Here is a 26,869-nt window from a genome sequence, read left to right as displayed (position 1 = left end):
GATCGCTCCATCTTTGGATGCTAAAAACTAGCTGTAGCAACGGCATGAGACATTCCTCACCGGATCGCACGGTGCTCCCACACTTGGCCACCGAGCTCACATAATAGACTTCTTCTGGTTGGTCGAGATGAACGCTGACACCGTCTCGTCGAGAGAAACGAGAACGCGGAAAAGCGCCGTTAGCCTAGGGGCAACCCAGCACTAAACAGTGGCAGATCTGACTGTGCTCCTCAGAACACTTCCGCACCGTGGGGGCAAAGTACGGAAGCTGAAGAGGATGAACGTATACGCGCAAGCACTGTAAAACTTCAAAACGGCTGTAATTATTTTTTATTTTTTTATCTTCATTATTGTGTCCCTATTATTTCAGCAGCACGGTGGGTGGGTGGGCTTTTACCACTTACGCATTTCTTGAGTCAAGATTGGATACTCGACTCAGGCCTGTTATTTTCTCCCATCTTCAAAGCACAGCATTGCACATACATGCAAATTAGGTTCTTTAAAATATCTAAAATGTTCCTTAGGTGAATGTGACGACTTGTTTTGTCTTTAATGTGCAGCACGTACTGCACACAGACTCGTCCGTGCTCTCCCACTTAAAGATGCTTGATCCCTTTTATTCAGTGTTTATTTCTACTGCAGACTCCCGTTGTCGAACTGAGTCATCAGCCCATTCGAACCGATTTTTAAGCGCATCTGCCGTATTGGCTTCCACACCGATCCCCAGTCATTCCAAAACGAAACCTCACCTAACCAAAGCATGTCCGTCAACTTTGGGACAGTTTGTTTATCAATACAGTCTCACAGGCCGAAAAACAAGCACACACTGTATTTAAAAATAAATTAAATGCAGATTTATTTTTATTTTTTAATAAAAAGAAATATGTCACGCACACACTCACACCGTCACTTGCTGGAATCGAATTCACGGTGTCGGTACACAAGACAGGCAAGAGCATCATTAGCGGACGCCTTTAACACGCACAAAAAAAGAATTTTTTTTAAAGCTCCAGCAAGTGGTCGAGTGACGCGCAAAAGTTGGGCGCGGCTTCCCAGCCTGCTGAACGTCTAAAAATACCCCCAAGAGGGGAAAATGGCAGAAGTTAAGTTGCCCATAACTCGGCAAATCGAGAGAGAAAATCCGCGAGAAAGTGGATCTTCTCCGATTAACGTGCACCTCCGAGACGTGGACGATTGTTTCATTTACGACCGTCACGGAACGCCCATCCCGTTCAAGAGTTTGTATCAAGATAGGAAGTCGATCATTATTTTTGTACGGGTAGGGGAAACTTGATTTATCAGCCATTATTTGGTAGTAGCGTTTAAATGGGTGTTTGAAAGTTGCCTTTAGTAACCCTGGGGCTTTCTGCTGAGATTTCCAACATATTTTAATTGTGCATAGGCGGAAAGGAAGCTGAACAGAATGCACAAGGTGACAGTTTATTTGTAAACAATGTGGTGGTTTTTAAGCTCTCCCAAAAATGTCCCTGCAGAATTTCTTATGTTACAGCTGTAAAGACTATGTGGATGATCTGAGCAAAGTACCCAAAGAGGTACTGGAGGTGAGTCCTTACTCCTAAATACTACTACTAATATTCATATAAATATAATAATGTAAAGAAAACATGGTGCAGGTTTTTTTTTCCATAAGTTCCTTGTTGTCTTAAAACTGTAAAAATGTGCCTGTCACGTGTTGTTAACAAAACACACCAAAAAGATGCCTCCTTCACACACCACATTTCTTGTCTAGTTGAAATGAGCTAAATGAGTATATAAGTGGCAGTTATGCAATAAAGATAATGTGTACAATCTGGATTTATAGCTACAAGTTACATAGATGCATCTTCTATTTAACAAAAAAAATAAAGACAAAATACTTAGTTATAAAGATTATTTTTAAAAATATATTTTTTTACAATCCTTTTTCTTTGTTGTTGCAGGATGCAAAGGTTGGTCTAGTTGTCATTGGCCAATCTGCTCATCATCACATACAAGTAAACACTTATTTTTATATATTTTTTAAGTACTGTGTTAATGTAGCACCCAGGCAGGTTTTGATTTCTCGTCCAGCCTTTCTGCTCACTAACAGGATACGCTCATGAGATCTACGTGGACCCCAAGAGGGTCATTTACCATAAGCTCGGAATGAAACGAGAAGAGAAGTTTACAGTCTCAGGTAAACTCAGTCAATGCAGGTTAATGCCACATTAATGCCGTGACTGAAGATCCTTTCATCTATGTGTGAAGCCCAACCGAGTCCTCATGTCAAGTCTGGTGTCTTCATGGGTCAAATGAAGAGTATCTGGAGAGCCATGACGAGTCCTGTATTCGATTTCCAGGGTGATCTTCATCAGCAAGGTGGTGCTATCATTGCTGGACCGGGTAAGATTTCCTCTCTCGAAGCAGTTCTGCAAGATTATCTGCAAATGTATTACACTCAACCCTACTTGGGTACTGTAGTACTTACGTTTTTGAAAGCCAACTCCTGTAGCTCACTCATGCGCAAAGATCTTTGCAGGTTCTCAATTGCACTTCTGTCATTTTGACATGAACCATCTGGACCACATGCCAATTAACTGGCTGCTGCAGCTCGCCGGAGTTCATCACACCCTGAACTTCAGCAAAGGAGCAAAGGTCATCCATGTGTAACAGGCTCACCTGCCCAAAGTGGAACCCTTTGCAACATGGAAGTTAGCAGTACTGTGATGAAAAAAAACATTCTGGCAGTACTCACCAATGTTCCAATCCCAACTTGGCCGCGAAATACCTGATTAAGTTGTACATGTCTTTGTGCCTCACTGCTGAATGAATGAATGAAAATATACAATATATACATGCTTGAGTGTTGAGTGCTATTGAGTGTTCACTCACATCAATAGGTCATTTAGTCGTCATGCATGTTTTAAGAATGTGGGAGGAAGCGAGAGAAAACGCACACAACCATGAGGATCAGGAGACTCCACGCAAACCCAACACAAACCGAGATTTGAACTTGAATCCTGATGACTGTGACGCAGACACGTTAACGGTGACATTGAAAAACAACAGATGATTCATTCATGAAGAAGAAAGTCGTTGAAGAACATGTAACAAAGTGAGATGGTCCAGTTTTGCTTATGGATGAAGAGTTGTGTTGGACTGACCAGACAACCATTATTCCTCAGACCACCAAAAGGCAATGTTGCGATGAAAAGGAGAAGTTAGGAATTATTTTATCAGAGCAAATGTGCTAATTTAGCGTTAACAGCTCCAGTGATAGATGATGGCTTGGTTCGGCATTTTTTTTCTTTACTCTCATCTCTCCAGTACAATATTTGAACGTGTCTCCATGCTGCACATATGGTACGGCAGATGACGTCACCGCCCTTCCAATGGTCACGGAGATAGGGCAGGCTTTATTCGAGCAGCAGGATCACTTCTCACACGCCGTGCAGGTTCGCCGACAGCACATTACACACCACGTCACATGCAGGGGGACTCTGGCTGCACAGAACCTGCCCCTGCTTAGTTTGCACGTCACCGCCACCAACAGAGGACAGGGGGCTTGCGCGCACATTTTGGGTGCACCGTGAACACGCAAATCCAGGGGAAAACGACAAAGCCGTGCAGGAGGAGGAATCTTCATCATGCCTGCAATGCTCCAGCCGTGAAGTCGACATGAAGCGCAAGAGCGAGAGGAGGCGAGCGGAATCGAGGAGGAAGAAGTGCTGCGCTGCCCATGACTGCTCAGAGGCGGAGCCAAACTCGGATATTTACATTGAGATTTCAGGTAACGGTGGTCGCACACGATCAACCCGGCCAACCGAGTTGGCAAATTGCAGCGTATATGCAAAATGGCCCTTTTAGAATGATGTGCTGTGATTTTTTTTTCTTGTCATGTGGCGACACCGTCCGCTCTGTTAATGCACTGCGCGTTTTGACTGCACCGTCGTAAACACCCACAATTATCATCGTCATCAAATTAGGTTCTCCACTGTTGTTTTGATATAGAAGCTTTCGAAAGGGTGACGTTTAACGACACAAATATTCTTGCACTGACGTCCTTCTTCCGTTTTGACCTGATATCATATGCAGCTAGATGTCGCGTCAGCGCGGAATCCTGCAGCTCGTGTTTGCCATTTTGGATGTGGAAAGTAACCCTTTGAAAGGCGTTTTATTTGCTGCTTGAATAGGTGACATCCATTTTAATCCCAGAAAAAATACTTCTGACATATATTGGTTGGGGTAAACACTCTTGACATTACAGAAATACACGTGACAGACTTTCTTCTATTTTATGAGTAAACATTAAGTCATTAGAATAACTTGTCTGTTCATGCCTGCATGATTGCAAAAAATACGACTATATGTATGAGACGCATATGCATATGATGTTAATGCAAATGACGCATTAGTTGTAGGGCAGATTGACACATCCAATATGGCAGACACGCTGACATATGAAGCAACGCGCAAACGTTAAAGGCCGGGTCTGGCAAAAGTGTATGTTTTTGACGATTACAGTTGGAAGAGGCGGTCGCCCAAGTGGCAGTGATTGGGCCTTGTTAGCTTTCTCGCAGCCTATGGCGTGTCACAAAAGGAAAACTTTAAACTCAAATGGGAGGGATTGATGGCACCTCCTCGAATAGTGTCAAGCATTAGATTTCTTTCGACCAATGGCGTTTCGTGGTGGCTGAGGGGCGGAGCCAGAGGGGCGAGTTCACTTTTAGCATAGTGCGCACTTTCTTCACATGAAACTCACCCATCGGAGACTTTTCTGAACGTCAGTATTGCAGTTTAAACACTGAACAACACGGGAACTTTGTTGCACGATTGTTCTTTTTTTCTTATTTGAGTATGTGCACGTTTTTGTGAGGAGAAATCGGGTTGTACCATGTTTAAAACATCTCGGTTCAACATGACCGCGGACGATGTGTCGTCTCTATGCGTTGAGCTTCTCAAGGGTAAGATTGCACGGCGGGGGGGGGTAAATCTAATTTAAGAAAGGGGAGACTGCAAAGCCAAAATGTAACCTTCTCTTTGCTTGTGCACGTTGTAGATCAATTATATTTCGCCATCCTTCATCAAAAAATCAAAAGCACGGCAGAACGACACTGCTTCTGCATAGACGAAGAGCTGGCATATGAGAAGTAAGTCAACAGTTTCATCCAATTAAACGTTTGCCTCTGTGCTTTATCTATTGCATGTACTTAAACAGTAACAAAGGTCATTGTAAATGGGCGGACCTCATCGCCTTTTTTTTTTCTTTTCATGCATTACAACAAAATCGCATTTTTTCCCCACATTTATTCAGCGATCTTTTTTTTTTTTTTATAAAAGTGGTATTCTTTGCATATTTACAGTTTACATTTTACAGCCCCCCCCCAAAAATGTATAATCTTTCAGAGATATCAAATAATTGGGCTTTTGACATTTTAATTAAAAGGGGGAGTGCTGAAATTCAGCACAAACTGTGCCCTGCCTAAGGGAGGACACAAGTGAAGGAAAAGTACATAAGTGTCGCAGAGGCTATCATTGAAATGATACTCATCATTCTAATGCTTCTAATCTTGTTCTCTTGCAGCTTTTACGCAGACTTTGGCCCCCTCAACCTGGCCATGTTGTATCGCTTTTCGTGCAAGCTGACAAAGAAGCTCAAGGTAATTAGGACACTAAGCGACAAACACTGGAACTTAAGCACATACTCAAGTCCAACAGTTTTTTTCCCCCATAATAAATAATGGAAAAAGAAATAATCAGATTTTGTGTTAAAAGTTTCAAACATCTGATCTATTTGTAATAAAAGCCTCTCATGTCATTAATTATGCAATTAAAATATTCTTGTCAGGTAAACAGATGGCCTCGTATGTCTCTTAATGTCTCCGCACAGTCCGTCACGCTTTCAAAGAAGAAGATTGTATTTTACACCTGTGGTGACCAGAAAAAGCAAGCCAATGCCGCCTACCTGATTGGCTCCTATGCAGTGAGTAGAAACTGCTTCTATGCATTATGTAAAAAAAATATTCTATTATTTCATGTGTGTATGCATAAATCTGTGTGTGCAGGTAATGTACCTTAACATGATGCCAGAGGAAGCCTACAGTCTCTTGGTGTCAAAGAACCGCACATATATTCCATTCAGGTAAAAGCAGTGGATTCAACTTCTGAAATATGATTATGGCTAGTGAGAGCATGGCACAATGCTGAATCACATGGAGAGAAATAAAATCAATTTTCAAAATGTTAAAAAAGAAGTAGAAATTTAAATGCTGCTTAAAATCGATTTTTTTAGAGATGCCTCATTTGGAACCTGCATGTACAATCTGAACATCCTGGATTGCCTGCGTGCTGTCCACAAGGTAAGCCTTTCTCGAAACTGCCCACAATTGCCGAGTCATGTTGCCGCTTATGAAATTATCTTCTACCAGGCCCTGCATTACGGCTGGCTCGACTTCTCCGACTTTGACGTGGAGGAATACGAGCACTATGAGAGGGCAGAAAATGGAGATCTGAACTGGATCATTCCAGGAAAGTTCCTCGCGTTTAGCGGGCCTCATCCCAAAACCAAAATTGAGAACGGCAAGTTCTAGTCCAGACTCTTTCCAAACGGTGTTACGTCTACCTCGCGCTCATGTCTCTTGCTTCTAACTTCAGGCTACCCTCTGCACGCACCTGAGGCCTACATCCCTTACTTTAGAAAACACAACGTCACTAGTGTCATCCGGCTCAACAAAAAAATGTATGATGCCAAGCGCTTCACCGACTCGGGCTTTGAACATCATGACCTCTTTTTTGTGGACGGGAGCACGCCCAATGACGCCATTGTCCGAAAGTTCCTAAATATTTGTGAGAACGCGGAGGGAGCCATTGCCGTCCACTGCAAAGGTAAAACCGCAATTAGGCTTACTGAAAAAATAATTGTGGATTGGAAGTCATCACCACAACTGTAATGTTGGATTTCAGCTGGACTGGGGCGAACTGGCACTCTGATTGGCTGTTACATGATGAAGCATTACTCCATGACAGCGGCAGAGGTCATTGCTTGGATTCGGATCTGCCGCCCGGGATCTATCATTGGACCTCAGCAGAATTTTGTTGAAGAGTAGGTGCAAAAAGTTAAATGAAATAAAATACCTGGTCTGGAAAAAACATATTTGGACACAATTAGGTTTTCCTCTTTTACAAGCACAGTCTTTTGTGTTTGACAAATGTGTTTAGGATTTTTCCAGACATTTTATTTTTTTTTTTTATGCCAGAAATTTGTGGCTTTTAAATTGACTGAAAACGCATTCCACCGTCACTGTGGCCTGTTTTTCCGTGTCATGAAAAGATGTCAATCTATTAGTCTCAACCGCGTTGGACTTTCTATTGCGCTTCAAGATGCAATTAATAAGCTATCATTTGAGTGCCAGTCAAAGTTTTTGACTAATTATTCATTTTAATCTTAATAGGTAATGTGTTGTACTGTTTTTTTTTTAGGAAGCAGAATAGTCTATGGGCGGAGGGAGATGTTTTCCGAGAGAAGATAAACGAAAAGAAGAATGGCAAACTGGCCGTTACCAGAATCCTCTCAGGAGTCGATGACATAACCATTAACGGAAGCAACAAGAACAGGACATCCAAGAAAGGAGAAATGGAATTGGTATGTTTTTGTAAATCATTTCTACTGTAATATTTGTTCCTGTATATAATTTTTGTTGTTGTCAAATCACCACAGTACAGTGACGACGAGGACCGGAACGGCTTGACACAGGGTGACAAACTGCGAGCACTGAAGAGCAAGAGGCAGGCCAGATCCTCAAGCTCATTATCGTAAGTATCCAAATAGACCTCCGCTCTCGAGTGCCATCTCAATCAACTCAAATGTGATTATTTTCCTATCAAAAATGTGACCCCCGCCCCTCCCTCAAGTGAGCGATGTTGCTGCCATGTTTGATTTAATTGGACGGGCACCCGAGGACGATATTAGATTTTGGGCACAATACTGTTTGCTACTTGATGAGCTATGGGGGCCCTGTAGTATTCTTGCAGTAGACCTCAGCTGGTTCTTTGGTGTAAATAGCATTTAGGGCTACAAGGAATGTACGCCACTCTATAATCTAGAAGTGGCAATTGCTAATATGTGAGGAAAGAGTGGCGTTAAATATAATGAGTGATTTGGGAAGGAATTTGTGTTGTTTAGTTAGGCAAGCACAGCTGTGTGGAAAGTAGGAGACCAAATGAGTGGATGGATGGGTTGATATATTCTACAAGGTAATCTTACATGTTAAGATGCAATAACTTGCATACTAGTAGCTGTGAAGTGGCACTTTAATTCGATACTTAGCAGGTGCTTAGAGTCACTGGCGGAGCTAGAGGGGGGACTTTAGGGGCACTAGCCAAGCCAGATAATTGACTTTTGGGTATTTTCTGATTTTAAATTAATTTCCTGCATATTTTCTCCCGTTCCTCAAAGGGAACATACAATGAATCTTTATCAGAAGAATTTTCAGGGGGGGTTGTAAGAAGAACTTCGATCTCCTTGCCCCCACTCCATGGTTGGCTTCCTACTGCCAAACTTCCCATGTGGCTGTGTTGTCCCTGTGCCAGGCAGGTGGTAGTGCTCTGCTGCGGCCTCTCAGCCGCACTCTGGCCAGTGAGTTGCCTGTCATTTCAAAGATAGCTGAGGGAGAATGGTGGTGTGGACAGGAATGAAATGGATGTGAGGTTTGAAGGAGGTAAGAGCACGTCACTTGCCGCGTTTAAAGCTAGATACTCCTGTTGAAATGGATGGCTGATTGAATTTTTCTTTCCTTTGGCTTTGCTGCGACATGGATGTGCTATAAGTACAGTAAATGCACCACATTTACTTCGGCCTCTCGTGGACTTGCTGTTCTGCTGTGCAATATTTGCTAACAGCTATCCATTGGACTGCAGCATAGCAAATTTCAAAGTTTGGCGCTCGGATTCCATTGATTAATGCTCCCGATGAAGATGAGCTATTAGTGAAGGCTTGTTCAATCAACTGTTGAGATTTTCCCCGATCCTTATTTTACCATAATGGATTCTAATTCCATTTAGCTATCAAGGAGTAGTAACGCCACATTGAAACAACGGTTATGTTGGTCAATTTTGATATTTTTGGTGAACGGTTCAATTCGGTTTTTTCTCAGGATGATTTTCTTGCGCTTTCAGCCCAGTTGTTTGTCAGCCATGCTGTCTAACTATTTAACGCCTCAACTGAGCGCTCACCATCTGGCTTCACTGTTTAACACTGAAGAGCATGTCATATCTCACTGCAAATAATGTAAAAGCACCTTTTCTGCCTTTTCCCCTCCATGCATGGCAACGGGCACGACATCCTCCGGACATGCACGCTCACACACTCCTCTAGATGTCTTCGATCTGTCTTTGTGTTTAATGGTCACTAAATGTTGGGCAGAGTTCACATGGCTTTAATGTCTGCTTTTTTCTTTTTCTTTTTTGCTTTAATTGAGACTGGATCAGTACGATCGTAGCGGAGCTTGGTTACTCGTGATAATCGCCTTTACGCACTTTATTAGGTATACCTTCAATATCAAGATGCTAATTCATCTCGATAGTGGGAGGTTATGCTGAATGAGTCACTAAATGTTATATTTTGTCGTTTGCCTTATTTTAATACCGTCTGGGGTTTTGTTCCTTTACAATGACGCTGTAAATTGTGTCAACTCAGCAATAATTGATTTTGCTAGCTGTTGTTAATCCATATAAAGAAGCTATCAGACACCGATGAAGCTAACCTTGAAAAAAAAACTGGCATCATTTGGTTTTGGTCGTTATGCTTTTCAGCCATAATAGCTAAAGAGGGTTGTTTTATTGATCCAGTCCCATTGTAAAAGCAGAGATTTGTAGACCTTGTGTTCCGCCCAGTCGTCTCTTGTCTCTCCTTCCTTTTTATTATTATTCCCTTCTTTTTTTTGTTTGCTCTTGATGGATTTGTCCTCCTTCTAGATGGCTGGTACTGGTAGCCATGCTGCTCTCCTCCCTGTGTAGCCTTGCCCTGTGGTGGATTGTGTATGGCTTCCCTTCTACCATCCTGCATTTCTGTATAGACGGGTTAGGATTTCTATGAGTTCCACCGGCCCGTGAACCCCCTCAAAAAATGTGCTGCCCCCCCATTCTGGATCAATCACTGAGAATGCTGTAAGTGAGCCCCATCTTTAACTGCCAAGCCAAATCAGATGTACAGTCATTGGAAAAAATATTTGACCAACATGTTTTCTTCAGTTTCTCATTCATTTTTATTCCAAGTGCCTTTAAAGGTGTATTTTGTGATTGTCAAGAGGAAAACCGAGAATGCCTAAAAGCAGTTTTTGGAAGTGTAATGAAATAATGTAAAATGGCTAAATATTAGCTCTTAAATGAATTCTTATGAGCTATTTTGTTAGCATTAAACGCTCTAGTTGAATATCAAGAGAGGCGCCTGTGTTTTTAGTGCAGAGCTTTTTTTTTTTCCATAGTTCCATTAACTGTGAATATCTTGTCTTCGGTCTTTCTGATGATTCAAGTTCCTCACCGTTAAGTGGTTAATTCAGACATTTTTACGTGATATTGCAGGCTTGACAACAATTACATGAGTAACTTTAATGTAAAGCGTTGTTCAGCGTCACATTATCCGCCTCCCCTACTAGCATTTTGCTTTGCTAATTTTTTGTCTAACGAGTGCAACATAAGTCTTAAGTCAAATCTGTATAGCTTCGACCACCTCTACATTTATGTCAATCATGTTTTCACAGGCAAGAAGAGAATAAGATTCACACAAGGTCAGCATCGCAGTCTCTCAAGTAAGGTTTGCTATCTATAGACAATTTCCCTATTACGCACCCACCAATCAACCAACTTTGGTCATTTATCTCCTTTGCAGCAGGGCCATCCTTCAGACCAGCGCACAGAGCTGTAAGACTGGCGCCAACTCGGTGGCTCTGTCAGACCACTCCGACACCAGAAAGAGGACCAGAACCTCACTGCCTGACAGTGGAATAGCATGCAGGTAGGAGACCAACGTGGCACTCAGAGTATAGTAGAGTTCAAGCACAGAGCCATCGATTAGTACAGTTTGGTTTGGTTTAGTACGGTACGTAGTTTTTCCGTAATCTGTCCAATTTATTCCTGCCATTCAGTCAACTGTGATTACGTTAGTAATTATGAAATGAATAACACTTTTTGTATTAAAATATGGAGGGTGTAATTTTTCCATAATAAAAGTCTCGGAATGCACCTTAGTCTCTTTGACCTACATTAATATAATAGTAAAGTCATAACCATAAATATTTGCATTAAGCAAGGACATGAAAAAGGGTAGTTTGGACAAAAAAAATTGCTGCGCTTTCTTTTCTTATGTAACATGTTTTCGTAACTGAAAACTTCCTTCAGGAGATAATACTAAAGGCAACAAATTGAACTTCCTACCAAACTGAACCAAACTGAAGCAGGACTGTGTTGTTACTGCCTAACATGTGGTGAAGAAGGCAACCCAGAGGCTATAGCCACTCATGAAGCCCAACTTAAAGACCTCCTCTCTCTGCCTATGTCGCAGCCCACTGATCGGCTCCCTAGACAACTTGCATGTAGTGGCCAACGACAGGGAACTGGTGTTTTGTGAGCCATGTGGCGGCCACAGAGATGCAGCCAGCGCGTGCACTCCCGTCAACTTAAACATGGCGCACTTGCAGGCAAGCTCCCCTCAGATCAACCCACATGAAGATTTATGGACAATGCATTTCCCTTGGACAAGCTCTCTTTCACACTAGTCAGGGGTTGGGTATTTTTGAGTCTTGAAATGATCTTTCCTGCCAAGTATCCGAGTCTTTCTGCACTTCCTTCCAATGGCACCGCTTGTTGCATGTCCTCCAAAGACGAGAGTTATTTGGAGTATGACTGGCTATAGCTTCCCTGGTTCCTTCGCTTGCCCGTTACTATCACTATTCTCCACAATGCTGTTTCTGCTCGTCTGGGGCATTCATCTCATTTTTTCCTCGCCTCTTTTGTGTTTCGCACACAACAGAGCCGCCGCCGCCGCCAGAGGACGTAAAGCTCGCCGTGCTTTGCAATCTGAGCAATTTTCTAAACTGTGGTATCTATCTATCTTTTGTTCATGTAATCTTATTATCTTTGTGATGTGAGACGGAAAATGATTTCAAGTGTTTTTCTCAGTCAGTTGAGTCTTTCTCTCTGTTCTTCACAGTCACTCCATACCTAAAGCCCGAGCTCCTTTACTCCGGTGAGCCTGTGGATGTGGAAACCCTGAAGACTGACTTTTGAGTGTTTTTTTTTTATTTTTTTTTTTACATTTTTACAACCAGCTTCAAGCGGTATGATTCTTCCTAAAATTACATGGTATTTAAGTGTTTAAAACTTTTATATTCAACACATGGTCGTAGAGATTTTTAACTGTTAATCCTCAGTGGCAGGCTGAAAGTCAAATAATTTTAATCATTTAGTTAAAGGGACAGTGTCAAGAATGTTTACAACTTTCAAAGTTCCATTTAAAATTCTACCCATTTCGATATGCAACAAAATATGTTCCGTCAACATGTAGTACATTTCTTGAATATAGTTGTAGTATGGGAATTACTAATTACATGGGTCACACCTTACGGTACAGGACGCTGATGACGTGTTGCCATATTTCTGCTCGGGATTCCCCAAGGAGACAATCACAAATTTGCTGGCTCAGTGACTACTGCATGGGTAACAAATGTAATGCACTGACTTGACCAAATTGGTGGTAGGCCTGCAAAGTGTCACTTTGGCAGTGTCGTGTGTGTGTGTGCGCTTCAAAATGCACAGGCTTTGAACTTGGGTCATTGTGTTCTATTAGTTCACCACTAGGTGGCAGAAACAAAACAATCTACACTGTCCCTTTAAATAGCTTGAATGTTCATGTTCATAATGCACATTTGTCGAGTCACAATACTATTATGCACTTGTGAGTTATTCAGTTGTATTTCATAACTGTAAATATTTACTTTAAAAAATGTGTAAATATTTTGTACTTACTGTTTTAATCAAAACCGTCCTACTGGGACGTATCCACTATATGAATACTGATTTTAAGCATATACTATATGATCTTTTTTTTTTTTTAAGTAAAAAAAAGTAATTATCCCTGTGTTTCCTCTTCATTTATATATCTGAACAAACATACTGCTATAAACTGCTGTTTATTTTGTGGTTTTGCTGATGAACATTTTGTAAGGGGGAGCAAATTACAACCAAGTGAAACCGACCCAACCCAATCTTTGATACTGCATATATTTAAAAAAAAAAAAAAAAAAACATCTGTAATCTTTGCAAAATAATTTAAGCTCAGTGCCATCGGTGACTAGAAACAAAATCCCAGAAGAATAGAACACCAAACCTTGAGAACAGCAGATCCATGAAAGCTTGTATCCTCATTGGCCAATGTTTAAGTGCAACCCATTTCCCCACACCAGCAACATGAGGCGTGAACTTGTTCATCTGCCTGCTGATAATTCTGGGAAATCTTCTGGGTTGTCAGGGTCTGGAGCCACTTCACCCACCTGTGAACAAGCAGCACAACTGTCAGGCATCAGTTGACCCAAAAAAAAAAAAAAAAAAAAATTCAAACTAATATTTTGTTTACACAAAGCGAGGAAATATGCAATTCATTGCTTACCTTCTCCAGTGTGGCTTGGTCTCTCTCAGAGTAACTGGACAGGCCTCCACGGGCCCCCCTGCCTCTACCCCCTCGAGGCGGGCGTCCCAGACTACCAAAGTTGATGTCCAGAAGGGAGGTGATGTCATTCACAGATCGGCGTAGGAACGTTCCTTCATCCTCCATTCCTTCTACATGCCCCTTTAGATGCTGAAGATTGGATTGTAAATAACACCTAGCTGATTAAATGGTCACGCACACAGCAGGGTTTGACCTCTGCCTTGTTGGCCGCCACGTATTACGATCAACTTAAATGAACGGACGGTGGCTGTAGTGGAGGCATTGTTTGAGCAGCAGATGCCTGCCTGAAATTTTATGGAGTAGATACTACAGTTATGCTTTTATCCTTCATTGTCTCTTAAAATAAAGTTCTAGCGATGCATCTTTGGGCTGATGCAAACTTGGATTTTTTTAGCCATGGAGTGTCTGCCTGAAATGGAGTATTTGCAGACTCACCTCCACATGTTTGGACTTGTGGATGACTTTGGCCTTTGATGGAATCTTGTTGTCTGGTTTGCGGATATTAAACTCTGCCTTTGGCCGACTGACCTCCTGCAAGGCCTTCCATTCATCAAGAGTCATCTCCACGGCAACCTGAACCAACATTTCTTCTTCCCCCTCTGGCACTGCACTAGTGGGAGAAAAATGTTTTACAGCAACTTTCACACTGAGGGGAAACAGGTTAACAATGAAACATGCTTTTCAAAAAAAGGAAAAAAAATCCATCAATATTTTCATCTTAGATCAGTCAGGACCGCTTACATGTTTTGGTTCTCTTCCACTGGTGCTTGAGGCTCCTCAGAATGTACTTGAGCATCAGGCATCACATCCATTAACTCGCTTCAAGAACAAAAACTGTTGTAACTTAAATTTGGCAATACAACTGTTGTGGACAGCCAGTCTGACACACACATACCCGGCTGGTTCTTCAACACAACCCCAATTCCAGGGACCTCTGCCACCGCGCTTCTCATCAGGTGAGATGCCGCTACAGTGAGAGTGGCAACAATAAAAGTGCTCTTAAAAATCAAACGTGGAAATTAAAAAAAAAAAAAAAAAGACTTACGTTCCATTGTGTCGGTCATATTCTCTTTTGCCCCTCAGGACAAAATAATCAGAGTTCCTTGTGTATCCTCCTCTCCCACCTCTGCCACCTCTGCCTCCCCCTCGACTCTTGAAGTCGGTATCCCGATTGTTGGAAGGCCTTTGCCAAAATTACAGTGTTACTTTACCATTGCTCAGATTAAGTACAGTTCAATTATATTTAACTTTAACCGTTTCGTAACCATTTTAATCATTTAATTTATGCACACAATATTCAATTGAATCAGTTTAGTGACTTGCTTCTCCTGTATTTAAGCAGAGTGTACTTGTTCAATATGCAGTATCTTAAAATAAAAATATTCAGATAATTACTCAAAACATTGATTTAAGCGGCATTTGGTATAAAAGGTTGTGCATAATTGCTGAATGATTGGTAACTAAACATTTGAAAACATACTTTGCGACAGAGAATTCCTGTGGATACACAGCTGGGTTGGCCCTACGCTCCCCACAGACGGCCATCTTGGAGCCTCTTTTTCCCTCTGCTCTGTCATCCCTTCTGTCACGAGCTGTCTGTTTGCAAACTAGGGGGGGAAGCCATTAAAAAAACAGATTGACATGCACACATATACAGTACATATAAGTGATTGCAACCAACGGGATAAGGTTGGCCTTGCTGTCATACTCTCACCTTGTGTTTATTCAATGATGAGGTGATACACATTTATATAGCCATAACAGCTCGTCTATGATGAGGAAAATGTGTGACGGATCTGGTTAAAACCATATAGGTAATAAAACATTATTTGCTTGACCCTTTAACGTGACAGCGCTCAGAGGACAAGCTTTGGACACTTTGGATGTATCGGTGCTTTTTTTGGACTATCAAAACAACACTGGCCTGGAAAAGCCTGCCAGCATTCACAATCAGCAGCTGACAAAGCAAAGTGACCAGTAACTCTTGGCAGTGGGTTCCAGTCTAGAAATGAATTTGTTCTGTGGCACAATGAGGAGATGGCATTGTTTGTCGACAGTCACGTACCTGCATCAGGTTCTGGAAGGGCTGTTTTAATAATGGGCATGCGTCTGTCCCTCTGGGATTCTTTCTGGCCAGATTTCTTCTGCTTGGCTTTTTGTTCATCCTCCTCCTTCTTTTTCTTCCTCTTTCTCTCCTGTTCGCGCTCCACCTCGCTTATTAAGTCCAAAGGGTCGCTGTCGTCGTCGGGAAGATTCCCGAACCTGTTGGCCACAACGCAGCCGTAGACGTCCGGCAACATCTTAATCTAGAGGGGGAATTCGCGTCGTCAACTTTCATTAATTATTCAATTTAACAAAAACAAACACACACATAAAACAAACAAACCAAAAAGCACACAAACCAGTTTCCCCCCTTCACTGGTGACGGTCAAACTTCTACTGAGCTTCGAACGAGAGCGCGACCAGCTCTATCCAATTTTATGAATATTTTGCACCTGCGGTAAACTCAGTCACGCCCCCTCATGAATATCCATGTCGTCGATTTGGGATGACGTCACCAGCTTTTTTTAAATAATGAAGCGAAATATTTTTTCCGTCCAAACATTCGTTAATCCATAATCATTTATTTAACAATTATGTATCAATTATTATTATTATTCATTAATGCGATTAATATGTTCTCATTTGCAATGCCGACCTGAATCACCTAAAGCCCACAGTAATACCTATTTAAAAAGTATGCGCGTGATGTGCAGGTTATACTTTACAAATCATACAGATTTTAGCAAGAACCATGAAATTTGACACATGATTTGTTTTCGTAGCTTGTAGATGCGGTCATGCAGACCTCAAAGAAGACTCTTTCATCTCTCTCATCTACAAACAGTTTGTGTGAAGGAAGCCACGACATAAATACGTCTTGATTTTAGAATATTTTGTCTGGTTATTTATTCTTATTTTGGTATTTACGTTTTGATTTGTGTACGGTAGTGCACACGGTACACAGTGGGTCCTTTGTTCTGAAAATTTCCGGTTTAAAATGATTACGTAACACCGGGGGAGCCAACGCTTTAAACTGACCCCAAAACCAAAAACGTACTTGTGCGCGCGAAAAGGGCGCCATCTGCTCATCGGCGCTGTAAAATTAACCGCCTTTCACTCTCATTGGATCCACCCAAGGCGCGCGTACGGCGGCATCCGCTTCCTTGGCCAATCCGGATGGCCAAAATCACCCGCTGTTCAAACTTGATTGGACATAAGGTCTCGACCAATCACACCGCTGAGCGCCATAACTTCCTTGCTCCTGGCCTGCCATTCGCGAAGTCAGCGAGCTTGACTCGTCCTATTGGTAGCATTTGTCACATGGGTAGAATTTGCCGTAGCCGATTGGTGCATTTGCTGCTCGGGCGCGATTTTGCAACGCGGTGTAATCACTTGTGGGCGCAGACTACCAGACAGGACTCGCAACGACACAAGTCGTTATCGGTAGTTCGCAACTTTTGAGGATACCCGGTTGATAACAACGGAGTTATTTTTTCCGCCTACTGGAAATGAAGGACATATTTAGCCCGGATTGACACGGTGCGCCGTTTGTTTGTTTTTAAATAACTACTTTGAACTACTGGAGGGGGAAAAGAGCGCAGCCGTCCGTATTTTTCGCCATTTCGAGTAGTTTTGACTTGTAAACAATGACTGACAGCAAGCACCCTCACGTTATCTTTTGCAACGACTCACCCAAGAGGGCCCTGGTGTCCGTCATCAGGACCACCCCGATCAAGCCCCAGAAGGTGGAGGCCATGACTCCCGCGAGCCCGGGATTCAGCGACTTCATGGTTTACCCGTGGAAATGGGGGGAGAACGCCCACAATGTGACACTGAGCCCAGGCTCATTGAGCGGGGCTTCGTCTCCAGACGGGACGGCCGGAGACGGCGACGCGGCTTCTTCGCCGGACCAGAACAAGGTACGACATTCGGTCGTTCTCAAATAGCCGTTAATGACGCCACTGTTGAGTACGTAATAACATGTGCTAAGACAAAACATGATTTACAGTGACAGGGACGTTTAAATAAAATAAAATTGTTTAAATAGTAAAATACTCAAAGAAAACGCTCGCGAGTTTAGGTGTGCCTTGGTGGGTTTAAACCCCTTCCTGGTTTATGAAGCAGCTGCTCGCATCTATGACGTCTCGCCTGGCGCCAAAAAAGTAACCGGAAGTGAGTTCTGTTGGAACTCTCGCGATATTATGACCACGCGAGATGAAATCAGATTGGCAATTCGAGTGGACTTAGATGTTTTGATGTTTACTGTGATATTTTTTTATTTCTATTACATCGTAATGACGTCAAATATGCTGTGCATTTTGGCCAGATCACTGTTGAAAAAGATGATTGTCATTATACATTACATTTCACGACATCATACATTTGTAATCATTTTGAAATCTTAAAATAATTTTCGACCAGTAAATGAAACTGTGCAACAGCAGTAGTTTGGACTAAGTAAAGCTTCTGCAGCTATAATAAAAAACATAATTTAATACCTCTCTAACCTAATCTTTGATGAGCATTATCGTCTTTCCTCATATTTTTTAATAGTGCTCTTGAATTTGATTTCTATTTTGTGCTTTGTCTGAGTGCATGATTTTGATGTGTATATGTCGTTGCGGTCAGGATGGCATCCGCAGAGGGCGCCCTCGAGCCGACACTGTCCGGGAGCTAATCAGCGAGGGTGAGACGTCCTCCAGCCGCATCCGCTGCAACATCTGCAACCGGGTGTTCCCCAGGGAGAAGTCTCTCCAGGCCCATAAAAGAACACACACGGGTGAGTTATGGCAGCCAAAATGCATGCGTGAAGCCAATTTTGGAAGGCAGACGTTATTTGTTATATACATGTGAATGTATCATAAATCTAATTGACAACACTGACAGCCCTATGCTTATCCCCCTCCAGGTGAGCGACCATATTTGTGCGACTACCCTAACTGCAGCAAGGCATTCGTCCAGAGTGGTCAGCTGAAGACCCACCAGCGTCTCCACACTGGAGAGAAACCCTTTGTCTGCTCGGAGAAAGGTGCCCCTTTTTTTTGTGTGTGGGTGCTTTCCCAGTAGCCATATGCATGCACAGTCATTACTGCTGCTTTGATACTAGCTAATGTAAGCCTATTAACCGGACCATTCCTGCCTCACATCAACTTTGCGAACTTAAACACCTCCATTTATTTAATATGTCATTTCGTCATCAGAGTGCGGCAATCGATTCACGCACGCCAACCGTCACTGCCCTAAGCATCCATTCTCCCGCCTGAGGAGGGAGGAGCCAAAGGAGGGCACGGGCAAGGCGCAGTCTGTGGACAACAAGGCAGTAGCGGAGTGGCTGGCAAAGTAAGACAACCTCCGCTTGACAAATTATGCCTTCAAGGTGATGTTGTCAAATGCCGGTGGTTTTGTTCCTCTCAGGTACTGGCAGACCCGAGAGCAGCGGGCTCCCACCGCCTCCACCGCCAAGGCGCAGGGTAAAGTCAGAGCGCAGGACCAGGAGCAGCGAGACCCCATGGAGTTCCTCCAGTCAGACGAGGAGAACGACGAAGAGGAGGAGATGGCAGAGGACGAGAAGAGCTGCCAGGGGGGAGCCGTCAAGCGTCGCCTCCAGGAACAGCGGGAGCAGCGGGAGCGTCTCCATGGCGCTCTAGCGCTCATTGAGTTGGCCAACAATCTGTCCGCCTGAGCGCCTCCCCGTATTATTTTTGGCCAGCTCCAGTCTGCCTTCCTTACTTTAGTAGTGTGCTGTAGCTCGACCACCATCAATCAAGTACAGATCTACCTACTCATTTCTTGTTGGCTTTCAAGAATTGACCTGAGATTAGTGCTCACAAGCTCCCGCACAGCATCGGTCCCTCTCCACCCTAAGAAGGCACAAGCTAAAGCACCTTATTCAGCTTCCATTTATCCTTTTAGGCTGCTATTGTAGATGTAACTATATGAAGAATGTCGCTCTTCTTTTCGACCTTTTGAAGGCGATCAAAGAGCACTTGTTGTGTTTTTGTTTTGCACTTTGACGGTAATACGTTTCTAAAGGTATGTTTTCAAGCGAGTGACTGTAAATATGGTTGTAAGTTTTGCTAACAGCGGCCTCGTGGTGTCAAACGATGGGCAGGGTTGTTCTTTTGGAGATTAGGGCGGGGTTACCTTCTCGTGAGAGGGACAGGTGATCATTGCAAGCCTAATCCACTTTTCACAGCGTTGTTTCCTCTCACCGCATTGGATCTGCGCCCCCATCGAGCGCATGCACTTCAAATAGTTTTCCACCAAGCAGTGTAGTAAAGGGAAACGTTTTTTTAAAGACATTTTGTTTGGATGCGGTACTTTAAACCCCAATGAGGCTTGTCATTCCACTGCATGCTGTTGTCCACTGTATTTAATTTTTTTTTTAATTATTCCCTCATTCAACTCATCACATTTAAGAGGACAAATGGACAGCAACGTCAAGTGGCGCCCTCAACCACTGCTTGGTAGAAATCCGGTTTACCAAAAGGCAGTGGTGCGGCATCGAAAGGGTAGAGGTTGCACATCCCTTGATCAGGGTTTAGTTTCTCAAACTGTGCTGCTTGATGGAAAACAAGGGTCAGGATATTATATTTTACTTTTTGTCATCTTTTATATTAAAAGACAGCAAATTGGTTCAAAGAGGTTAATTGAATATCAGCGCTGACATCCAGATGATACCTTTTTGGGATAGTTTGGTCAGTATTTAAAGGATACATAAAGCACTTGTGTTGTAAAATATATGTTGGATTATGCTTGCAATGTTGAGGATAACTTTGGGATAAACGTCTCCTGTTTGTCTCGCATTTTTGTAGTGCTTGCTGGGTTTTGTATGTCTTAAGCTACACTACACAAAAAACACTGTACCAAATTTTGTCATAGCCCTACTTAAGCTTTTACGGTATATTTTTAGAAGGAAACCTGCCGCCAAACCTGTTTGAAATTTTTATTATTGGATTCGGAAATGTCCTGTGAGGTGAAACTGGAAATCGTTAATGTTAAAAGTCACCAAATGTTTATTGTACCCGATTATAGCCTGTTCTGAAGCGTTTCTAACCCATAGTCGTTTTTTTGTGTGTGTTTTGAAAAAATGATGGCATTTAATATATACAGATTGTTAGAATAATATTGATTATGCGCAATTTACCAACAGTTTGGATGTGGAATTCTAGTATCATTTTCTTTCATATGTTAACATACTCCTGACAGTCTTGTATAGAGTGATTCTTGCTTGCTTGTTGCAAAAATCTCGGGCTTCTCCTAACAAGCTATACACTCATAACTTTTTTGGTTTTCAATAAACATTCACATCTCCTGACACGGCCGTTTTGTGGGTGTGTTTGTGTGCTATTCACTTTATATTTTCATAATAAATAAACGTCATTCAAATATAAAAGAAAACAGCACCTCTGAGTGGCAGATAATGGTATAGCATCCGTTTTCTGGTCCTTCCGGATGGTTTGCCTGTAAATATCAAATTGCAAGGTAAAAATTCTCAAAAGCCTAGAGAAATAATGAGTCAGACTGGTTTAACGCCATACCAAGTGTGTTTCGTAACTACAGCTCTCATAGCTTTATATTTAACTTTAATAGAATTGGGAGAACACAACAAATGCAAAGGCCAAGAGAACACATGGTGTCCATCCACATTGATGCCGATAAAAACTCGTGCCACATTCTGACGGAAATGAGGAGAATTTTTTTTAGAAGTGGGAATGTGAATGAACATGTGGCAAGTTATTAAATTTACAAAAAAGGAAGCATTGTTCACCTACTCATTATCCAACACCAGATGCATGATGAGCTCATATTGTGTTCATTAAATACATCATCAATGTGTTCTTCTGGTGGAGGGTGCAGAATTAGAATGATAGCACAGGACTGTAAAAAAAAAAAACATCATTATACATGTAGAAGAATTTTTTTTGTCAGTTTAATGTTACCTCAGTGGCACAATTTTTGCTTGGTGCAAACCCAGCACTTAAGAGATCATTGATCAAGAAGACTATGTGACCTTCGGTCCGAACTGCGACAGAAACATTCTGCCACTTTTTTTTCATTTGAAAAAACTTGTTTTCAGACTCAGTTTACCTTGTCCCTATCATGCCTCCGAGGACAATGATCACAAGGCTGAACATGAGTCATTTGGGAAATATTATTCGGAGAAATAATAGATGTCATGTTTTCTTGTGATGTCACACTACAAAGGATTTGGTTCATATGACCTTCAGGTCATTAGCAGGTGCCCTAAGCACCTAGAATATTTAAGTGGGCTGAGGTTGTACATATTTGCTCCTTTTTAATCTGTCAATTTTAAATTAATATTTGAAACCAATTTTACAACTGTTTTCACTCGTGGCTTTTCCCTGATGTAATAAGGGTTCACTATAAACAGGGGAAAAGCTGCTAGTGACTCATCATAAGATATTTAAATGTAAGAAATTATTTTTATTTTCATGTTTCAAGTTGATCAACAAAATGTAGTCAAATACTACACGCCTGATATTCAATACAACATGGCTGACATTATTTGTCGGTGAAATGATTCCCGGAATGAGTTTGGCTTCATAAAAATAGAAATGAGACAAGTGACACACACACACACCCAAAAAAAAAAAAGTACCATAAGCCCCAGGCGAATTGATCAGGAGCAGTCATGATTAGGAATGTACCAAAACCGCAAGTCAAAGTCAGATGCTCACGGCGCTGATCAGCGTGCTTTTCCCAGCATCATCTGCTGGATCTTCTGAACCCTGTTCAGATCTTTCTCCATGCTGGGGTCAGCACAAATGGGCTTTTTCCAGGCCCCCACGTACATGCTGTGGAGCCATAAAGAAATAAAGATATTCATAATAGAATACAGCATCAACACACTTACACAGTCATGGCGGAGCTTACACGAGAGCGTCGATGTCACAAGGTCCGGTGCTGTCCTGCAAGTACCACGAGTGGACCTTCATGAGTACTGGCTTGGGGATGGTCTTTCTGGTTTTCACACAGCATTTAATGATGCCACCTATAATGGAAGGACAAATGAATTGCATTCAATCTGATTTATTGTTAACATTGGCTAGATTTGTGTGAAAAATATAAATCAATCATTTCATTGCACCACTATCATCACTTTGATGTAAGACATTGAATATTGGACTCAAATTGGTCACTTTATTAAAGTGGTACAATTTAATGAAAGTAATTCAAAAGTTGATTGACTGTCAGAGTTATCAATTTGATTATGTTTATTATTGTAAATAGTCAGTTCTCTTTTTATAGTCAAAATAGCCCATACAAATATATATGTTAGCGACTATCAAATATCTGCGAGCCATTAATAGACCTCACAATTAGGTTCTTGAATTATGACAACTAATTGACTACACCAAATTTGTTAAGCCCACTGTATTTCTTAATTTTGCTAATTTATTTTAACGTTGACAAAAGCAAATGTTTTTAATTTCCCCTACTATTCCATGGGAATATGGTGTTTACCTTCAGTAGAGTGGATGGCCAAAGCAACGAGGCACAAAGTCACAACAATCGTTTTCAGCTCCATGATGGCAACAAACGACGGGTGAAGAAAACACGCTCTTCCCCTCTTTATATATATATCCACATTGCCTGCGTACCTGCCCACATACAGCGGCGGGGGAACACTCAAACAGGCTCTGACAAGTTGCAGCTTAATTGATGAACGGTTTCACATTCACAGCATTCTTATAAATTGGCAAGAAGGTGAGCTGTATCCAAAACCCTGCCAGAAATTAATGTTTATACATGATCACGATCGTATCTGAAAATAAATATATGCTTGTAAGCGGTCTGGAAGATGAATGAATGAACTTCACCTCTCCAGCAAGCAGTGTACTTTTGACCTCTGTTTAGTCTGCAGCAAGACTTAAACCAATCAACTAGCATGCCTGGTCCCCAAAGTTGAGTCTTTCACGCACGAACTCGACCAGTTTAAACCAGGTTTGCCTTTGAAGCAACCATTGTGCAAGGATTTTTGGACTCAGGTCAAATGCAGTTACTCTCGGCAATAAAGTCTTTTGGAACGTTTACCAGCTGCCAGTCAGCGGCATAAAAGCCGGTTATGTGAATTAGTGTACTCTGAGTGGCTCTGATTCAATAATTTAACTGACAAAATCCAACAGGCGCTGCATTGTAATGGAGCTGGAATGGACACAAAACACACGCACGCACACTTTCACCCGTGAACATGCTGAAACGCATCTGCGAGCAGATGTTCATTATTCACATCCTTTTAGAAGAAACAGAATCTTAAGATTTATTCGCATTCATATATCCACTTTTCTGTAGTGCTTGTTTTTGTTACAGTCTGGAGCCTTTCCAATGAGCTTTCTGGGAATTTATAATAAGACAAATATTCTTTTTTTTTTTTTAACATACTCTATACTGTTTTATTCCATTTTCACTCAAAAGTCACATACACGTACTTGGTCAAGCATTGTTGTTTAACTTACTATGGCATCTTATTTAATTGCATTTTTGTTTGACTACTATGCATGATCAGAAACCTGAAGACTGGGGTGCACTGGGAGTAAAATTAATTTACAATATGTGCATCGTTTTATACATTAATAAACACAGTGGCAAATCTCAAATGCACATAATTTATTGATTATTTCAAAGAGTGACGGAAGGGCATTCATTTTCTTCACTCAGAGAGTACAAGGCGTCATAACACTATTTGTGTTACATTAATTAGAAGTGATTGTCACTTAAGTAATCGATCCTCAAACACCCCCTATCTGGTTTCACTTATTTAGGCTCAAAATGATTTATTTACTCCAAATAATGATTATCTCTTTTTGCCTGTGGCTTATAGTGACAAGCACAGCAATTCTGTGCTCTTCCACTAGATGGCGGAAACTGAGGTAAGATCATCAATATTTCATCTTTTTGTTTCTTTCCTTGAAGTTTTTCAAATGTAAAATATGTGCACTTGGCTTAATTAAACGCAGACTTAAGTGAGTGTATGTTTCAGGTTGGGAGTCTCAAAGGCATTTAAGTGAGTAAGAGTGACAACAGCGTTTTAGTACTCAGTCTGTCCCCTGGTAGCTACATGGAGAAGGCGCATGAGCAGCTCTGCAGGTGAGCTCCCTGCAGAGGTTTGGGCAGGATTCTCCAACTCAACCTCTCCCAGGCAGGAGGAGTCCACAGCACAGCTCTCTGCAAGGGAAACCCAAAACCAGTTCAAACAAGTGAACACACGTACAGTCGCTGACATTTTATGCTGGAAAATGAGTGGATGGAGATTGAGTTATCACCAGAGTTACAGCAGAATCCCGAAGCGGCGCAGTGGCCCCCCTCATGTCCGCAGGGTCGCCCGCCAGCTTGGCAGGGGGTAAGCAGGTAGTTCTCCTCCACGCAGTGAGTCGTTTCCGGGGAGCCCAGAAGGCAGCCAAAGTCGTCTATGCAGCAGATGTTGGGGCCATAGCAGCGGCCTCTTTCCCCTGGGCCGCATGACATGCACTGCAAGGCACAAATATTAATTTTAAAGTGCCACAGAACTAGAGTGGGGTAACTCCATTGGTGTCATTTTGAAGTTAAAGTCCGTCAACTCAAATTAGTACTTTGTTTGCTCATTAGGATTAAAAGAAAAACTCCTAATCGTGTTGATAGTTCTTATCCTCCAATCTGATACGGTACATCATAATGTTAAAACTATAAAGATCTGCAAAATAATGAAACACATTTCAGTACTGTATTGTAAATCAAGTTTAAACAAATGTTTTTTGCAATGTTATAACGAAATATCATATATTGCAACATTATTTTTATTGAAGTTAATGTACTCCATATTCGTATTCGTAATATTAATATTTTAATTATTAATTTTTTTAAATTAAATGTTTCTAAAAATAAAGAGCATGACAGTGTTTTTTTCACGTTATAATTAATTTTAATGCAACATTTGGTAAGTAACAAATAACCTTGATATAGATTTGAATATTTTTTAAAATTCATTAATTAATTTGTTATATTAGAAAAATATTAATCTATGAGAAAATTCCTTTTTGCATTCTGCGGGTGCCAATGACTAACATATTTTAGAAAAGTAAATGATATTGTTGTTCATTTATTACATTTTTAAATTATATTCGGCAAATATAAAATATGAGGATTTTAAAAATCAAAAAACGTCACATATATAATGTACAGTACCCAAATGTATGTCTATTTTGGAATTTTATTAAAAATATATAGTATAAGAAAGAAGAAAGATGTTGCCCACCTGTCGGAGTGCAGTCTCAGCCAAGGCACGCTTGCCTCCCCGGGGGCAGTTCTGGATGTAGCAGGCGGAGGAGAGTGCGGTGGAGAAGGCGAGGAGTCCCAGGACGCACAGGGGGAGCACGGAGGAGCGAGCCATTGCTGCTGATCGATCAATGCTGAGCTTTCGTTTGCTGCGGGCTGCTTCACCGCCCGCTACCTCGCTTTTAAGTGCTTGATTGACACTTGTACGTGACGTCACAGGCGCACCAAAGAGGTCGAGGCGAATGTGTTTGCGCATCACTTATCCGCACCAACGGCAACAAATGTTTTTGTCTGTATTCCACATGCGACAATAATCAGGCTGCTGGCAAAAGGACAAACTGTAAAAAAGAAACAAGTCCAAAAAGGCAAACCTTTAACACAATTAATCAAGCGTTTGTCAGCCATTATTGAGCACTTCGTGCTCGAGCAGTCCAATCAACATCTAAAACTACTTATGGCGCAACCTCAAGGTTACTTTGATTAACCTTCTTTGCTTTGTTTTTATGATTCGATGATCCAAACAAAATTAGCATTTTAAATCCACTTGTGTTGCATGTGCTGCATTTTCGCTCACCTATTAGATGTTGTCTTGCTTATTAGCAGTTAAGTGCATTTATTTATATCATCGGGGTAAGGAGTAAAAGTAGTGACATGCTTCAAATGTAGGGAGTAAAATTTAAAGGTATTAAAAAAAGTCAAGTACATATACCTAAAAATTATTTCACAGGACATCAGAGGCATCTATACTTTATCCTCTGCAAAGAGCAACTTATACTGTATAACTGTTTGCACCTACTGTATGTTATTGTTATACTTTTATATTACACTGCCTTAAATGTGGACAAGCTGCAA

At 41.6% G+C, this 26,869-nt stretch overlaps 7 protein-coding genes and 1 long non-coding RNA gene across 28 annotated transcripts in view; 3 read left to right on the top strand and 5 right to left on the bottom strand.

Moving 5' to 3' along the window:
• The window catches only part of fbxl17 (F-box and leucine-rich repeat protein 17), a 178,010-nt gene extending 177,586 nt beyond the window's left edge, over nucleotides 1-424 (bottom strand). The window contains exon 1 of one of the 2 annotated variants that reach the window (XR_015858440.1): nucleotides 61-424. The gene's annotated coding sequence lies outside the window, so the exon portion shown is untranslated. The remainder of the gene's footprint in view (nucleotides 1-60) is intronic. The other variant, XM_088374927.1, reaches the window with a different exon arrangement.
• Nucleotides 425-890: 466 nt separating this feature from the next.
• On the top strand, nucleotides 891-2,842 carry prxl2c (peroxiredoxin like 2C). Of its 3 annotated transcripts, none has more exons than XM_088374948.1 (6): nucleotides 891-1,279; nucleotides 1,494-1,562; nucleotides 1,941-1,994; nucleotides 2,071-2,176; nucleotides 2,248-2,382; nucleotides 2,590-2,842. In XM_088374948.1, the coding sequence occupies exons 1-6, from the start codon at nucleotides 1,094-1,096 to the stop codon at nucleotides 2,769-2,771; spliced, it is 732 nt and encodes a 243-aa protein (XP_088231074.1). In that variant the 5' UTR covers nucleotides 891-1,093; the 3' UTR covers nucleotides 2,772-2,842. The 3 variants fall into 3 exon arrangements, with proteins under 3 accessions (XP_088231074.1, XP_088231072.1, XP_088231073.1); XM_088374947.1 differs by having other exon boundaries at nucleotides 955-1,279; nucleotides 2,519-2,842; XM_088374946.1 differs by having other exon boundaries at nucleotides 892-1,279; nucleotides 2,248-2,676.
• Nucleotides 1,420-5,211, bottom strand: LOC148397784 (uncharacterized). The gene is made up of 3 exons (XR_015858446.1): nucleotides 2,735-5,211; nucleotides 2,468-2,658; nucleotides 1,420-2,408 (listed from the first exon to the last, which is right to left on the bottom strand). It is a non-coding gene; the product is annotated as an uncharacterized LOC148397784 (long non-coding RNA).
• Nucleotides 3,413-13,111, top strand: cdc14b (cell division cycle 14B). Of its 17 annotated transcripts, none has more exons than XM_088374938.1 (15): nucleotides 3,413-3,769; nucleotides 5,039-5,129; nucleotides 5,564-5,639; nucleotides 5,828-5,962; nucleotides 6,045-6,121; nucleotides 6,272-6,338; nucleotides 6,408-6,558; nucleotides 6,634-6,864; nucleotides 6,943-7,081; nucleotides 7,459-7,621; nucleotides 7,697-7,791; nucleotides 10,737-10,784; nucleotides 10,868-10,990; nucleotides 12,005-12,073; nucleotides 12,185-13,111. In XM_088374938.1, exons 1-15 carry the CDS (start codon nucleotides 3,658-3,660, stop codon nucleotides 12,222-12,224), a joined length of 1,617 nt encoding a protein of 538 aa, XP_088231064.1. In that variant the 5' UTR covers nucleotides 3,413-3,657; the 3' UTR covers nucleotides 12,225-13,111. The 17 variants fall into 17 exon arrangements, 12 of the variants coding, with proteins under 12 accessions (XP_088231064.1, XP_088231066.1, XP_088231063.1 ...); XM_088374937.1 differs by lacking the exon at nucleotides 12,005-12,073 and adding an exon at nucleotides 11,537-11,672 and having other exon boundaries at nucleotides 3,415-3,769; nucleotides 5,870-5,962; XM_088374932.1 differs by lacking the exon at nucleotides 12,005-12,073 and adding an exon at nucleotides 11,537-11,672 and having other exon boundaries at nucleotides 3,415-3,769; nucleotides 10,737-10,763.
• A 33-nt stretch (nucleotides 13,112-13,144) lies between these two features.
• Nucleotides 13,145-17,774, bottom strand: LOC148397782 (intracellular hyaluronan-binding protein 4.S-like). 2 transcript variants are annotated; one of them, XM_088374944.1, is made up of 9 exons: nucleotides 17,435-17,774; nucleotides 15,765-16,005; nucleotides 15,180-15,306; nucleotides 14,745-14,882; nucleotides 14,595-14,666; nucleotides 14,441-14,518; nucleotides 14,135-14,309; nucleotides 13,640-13,828; nucleotides 13,145-13,523 (listed from the first exon to the last, which is right to left on the bottom strand). In XM_088374944.1, the coding sequence occupies exons 2-9, from the start codon at nucleotides 15,997-15,999 to the stop codon at nucleotides 13,458-13,460; spliced, it is 1,080 nt and encodes a 359-aa protein (XP_088231070.1). In that variant the 5' UTR covers nucleotides 16,000-16,005; nucleotides 17,435-17,774; the 3' UTR covers nucleotides 13,145-13,457. The 2 variants fall into 2 exon arrangements, with proteins under 2 accessions (XP_088231070.1, XP_088231069.1); XM_088374943.1 differs by lacking the exon at nucleotides 17,435-17,774 and adding an exon at nucleotides 16,102-16,226.
• Nucleotides 17,131-21,059, top strand: znf367 (zinc finger protein 367). Its single transcript, XM_088374945.1, has 5 exons — nucleotides 17,131-17,661; nucleotides 18,371-18,521; nucleotides 18,651-18,770; nucleotides 18,943-19,081; nucleotides 19,157-21,059. Exons 1-5 carry the CDS (start codon nucleotides 17,389-17,391, stop codon nucleotides 19,422-19,424), a joined length of 951 nt encoding a protein of 316 aa, XP_088231071.1. The 5' UTR covers nucleotides 17,131-17,388; the 3' UTR covers nucleotides 19,425-21,059.
• Nucleotides 21,060-22,174: 1,115 nt separating this feature from the next.
• Nucleotides 22,175-23,319, bottom strand: ccl27a (chemokine (C-C motif) ligand 27a). The gene is made up of 3 exons (XM_088374953.1): nucleotides 23,231-23,319; nucleotides 22,640-22,757; nucleotides 22,175-22,560 (listed from the first exon to the last, which is right to left on the bottom strand). Exons 1-3 carry the CDS (start codon nucleotides 23,292-23,294, stop codon nucleotides 22,452-22,454), a joined length of 291 nt encoding a protein of 96 aa, XP_088231079.1. The 5' UTR covers nucleotides 23,295-23,319; the 3' UTR covers nucleotides 22,175-22,451.
• A 1,039-nt stretch (nucleotides 23,320-24,358) lies between these two features.
• On the bottom strand, nucleotides 24,359-26,273 carry LOC148397779 (vasotocin-neurophysin VT 1-like). Its single transcript, XM_088376709.1, has 3 exons — nucleotides 25,998-26,273; nucleotides 25,030-25,234; nucleotides 24,359-24,931 (listed from the first exon to the last, which is right to left on the bottom strand). Exons 1-3 carry the CDS (start codon nucleotides 26,271-26,273, stop codon nucleotides 24,795-24,797), a joined length of 618 nt encoding a protein of 205 aa, XP_088232835.1. The 3' UTR covers nucleotides 24,359-24,794.
• Nucleotides 26,274-26,869: the final 596 nt, after the last annotated feature.

The sequence above is a fragment of the Syngnathus floridae genome, chromosome 5, assembly GCF_059516105.1.
Source record: "Syngnathus floridae isolate MCC-2025c chromosome 5, RoL_Sflo_1.0, whole genome shotgun sequence".
Taxonomy (NCBI): Eukaryota; Metazoa; Chordata; class Actinopteri; order Syngnathiformes; family Syngnathidae; genus Syngnathus; species Syngnathus floridae.
This window is presented reverse-complemented; position numbering and strand designations above follow the sequence as displayed.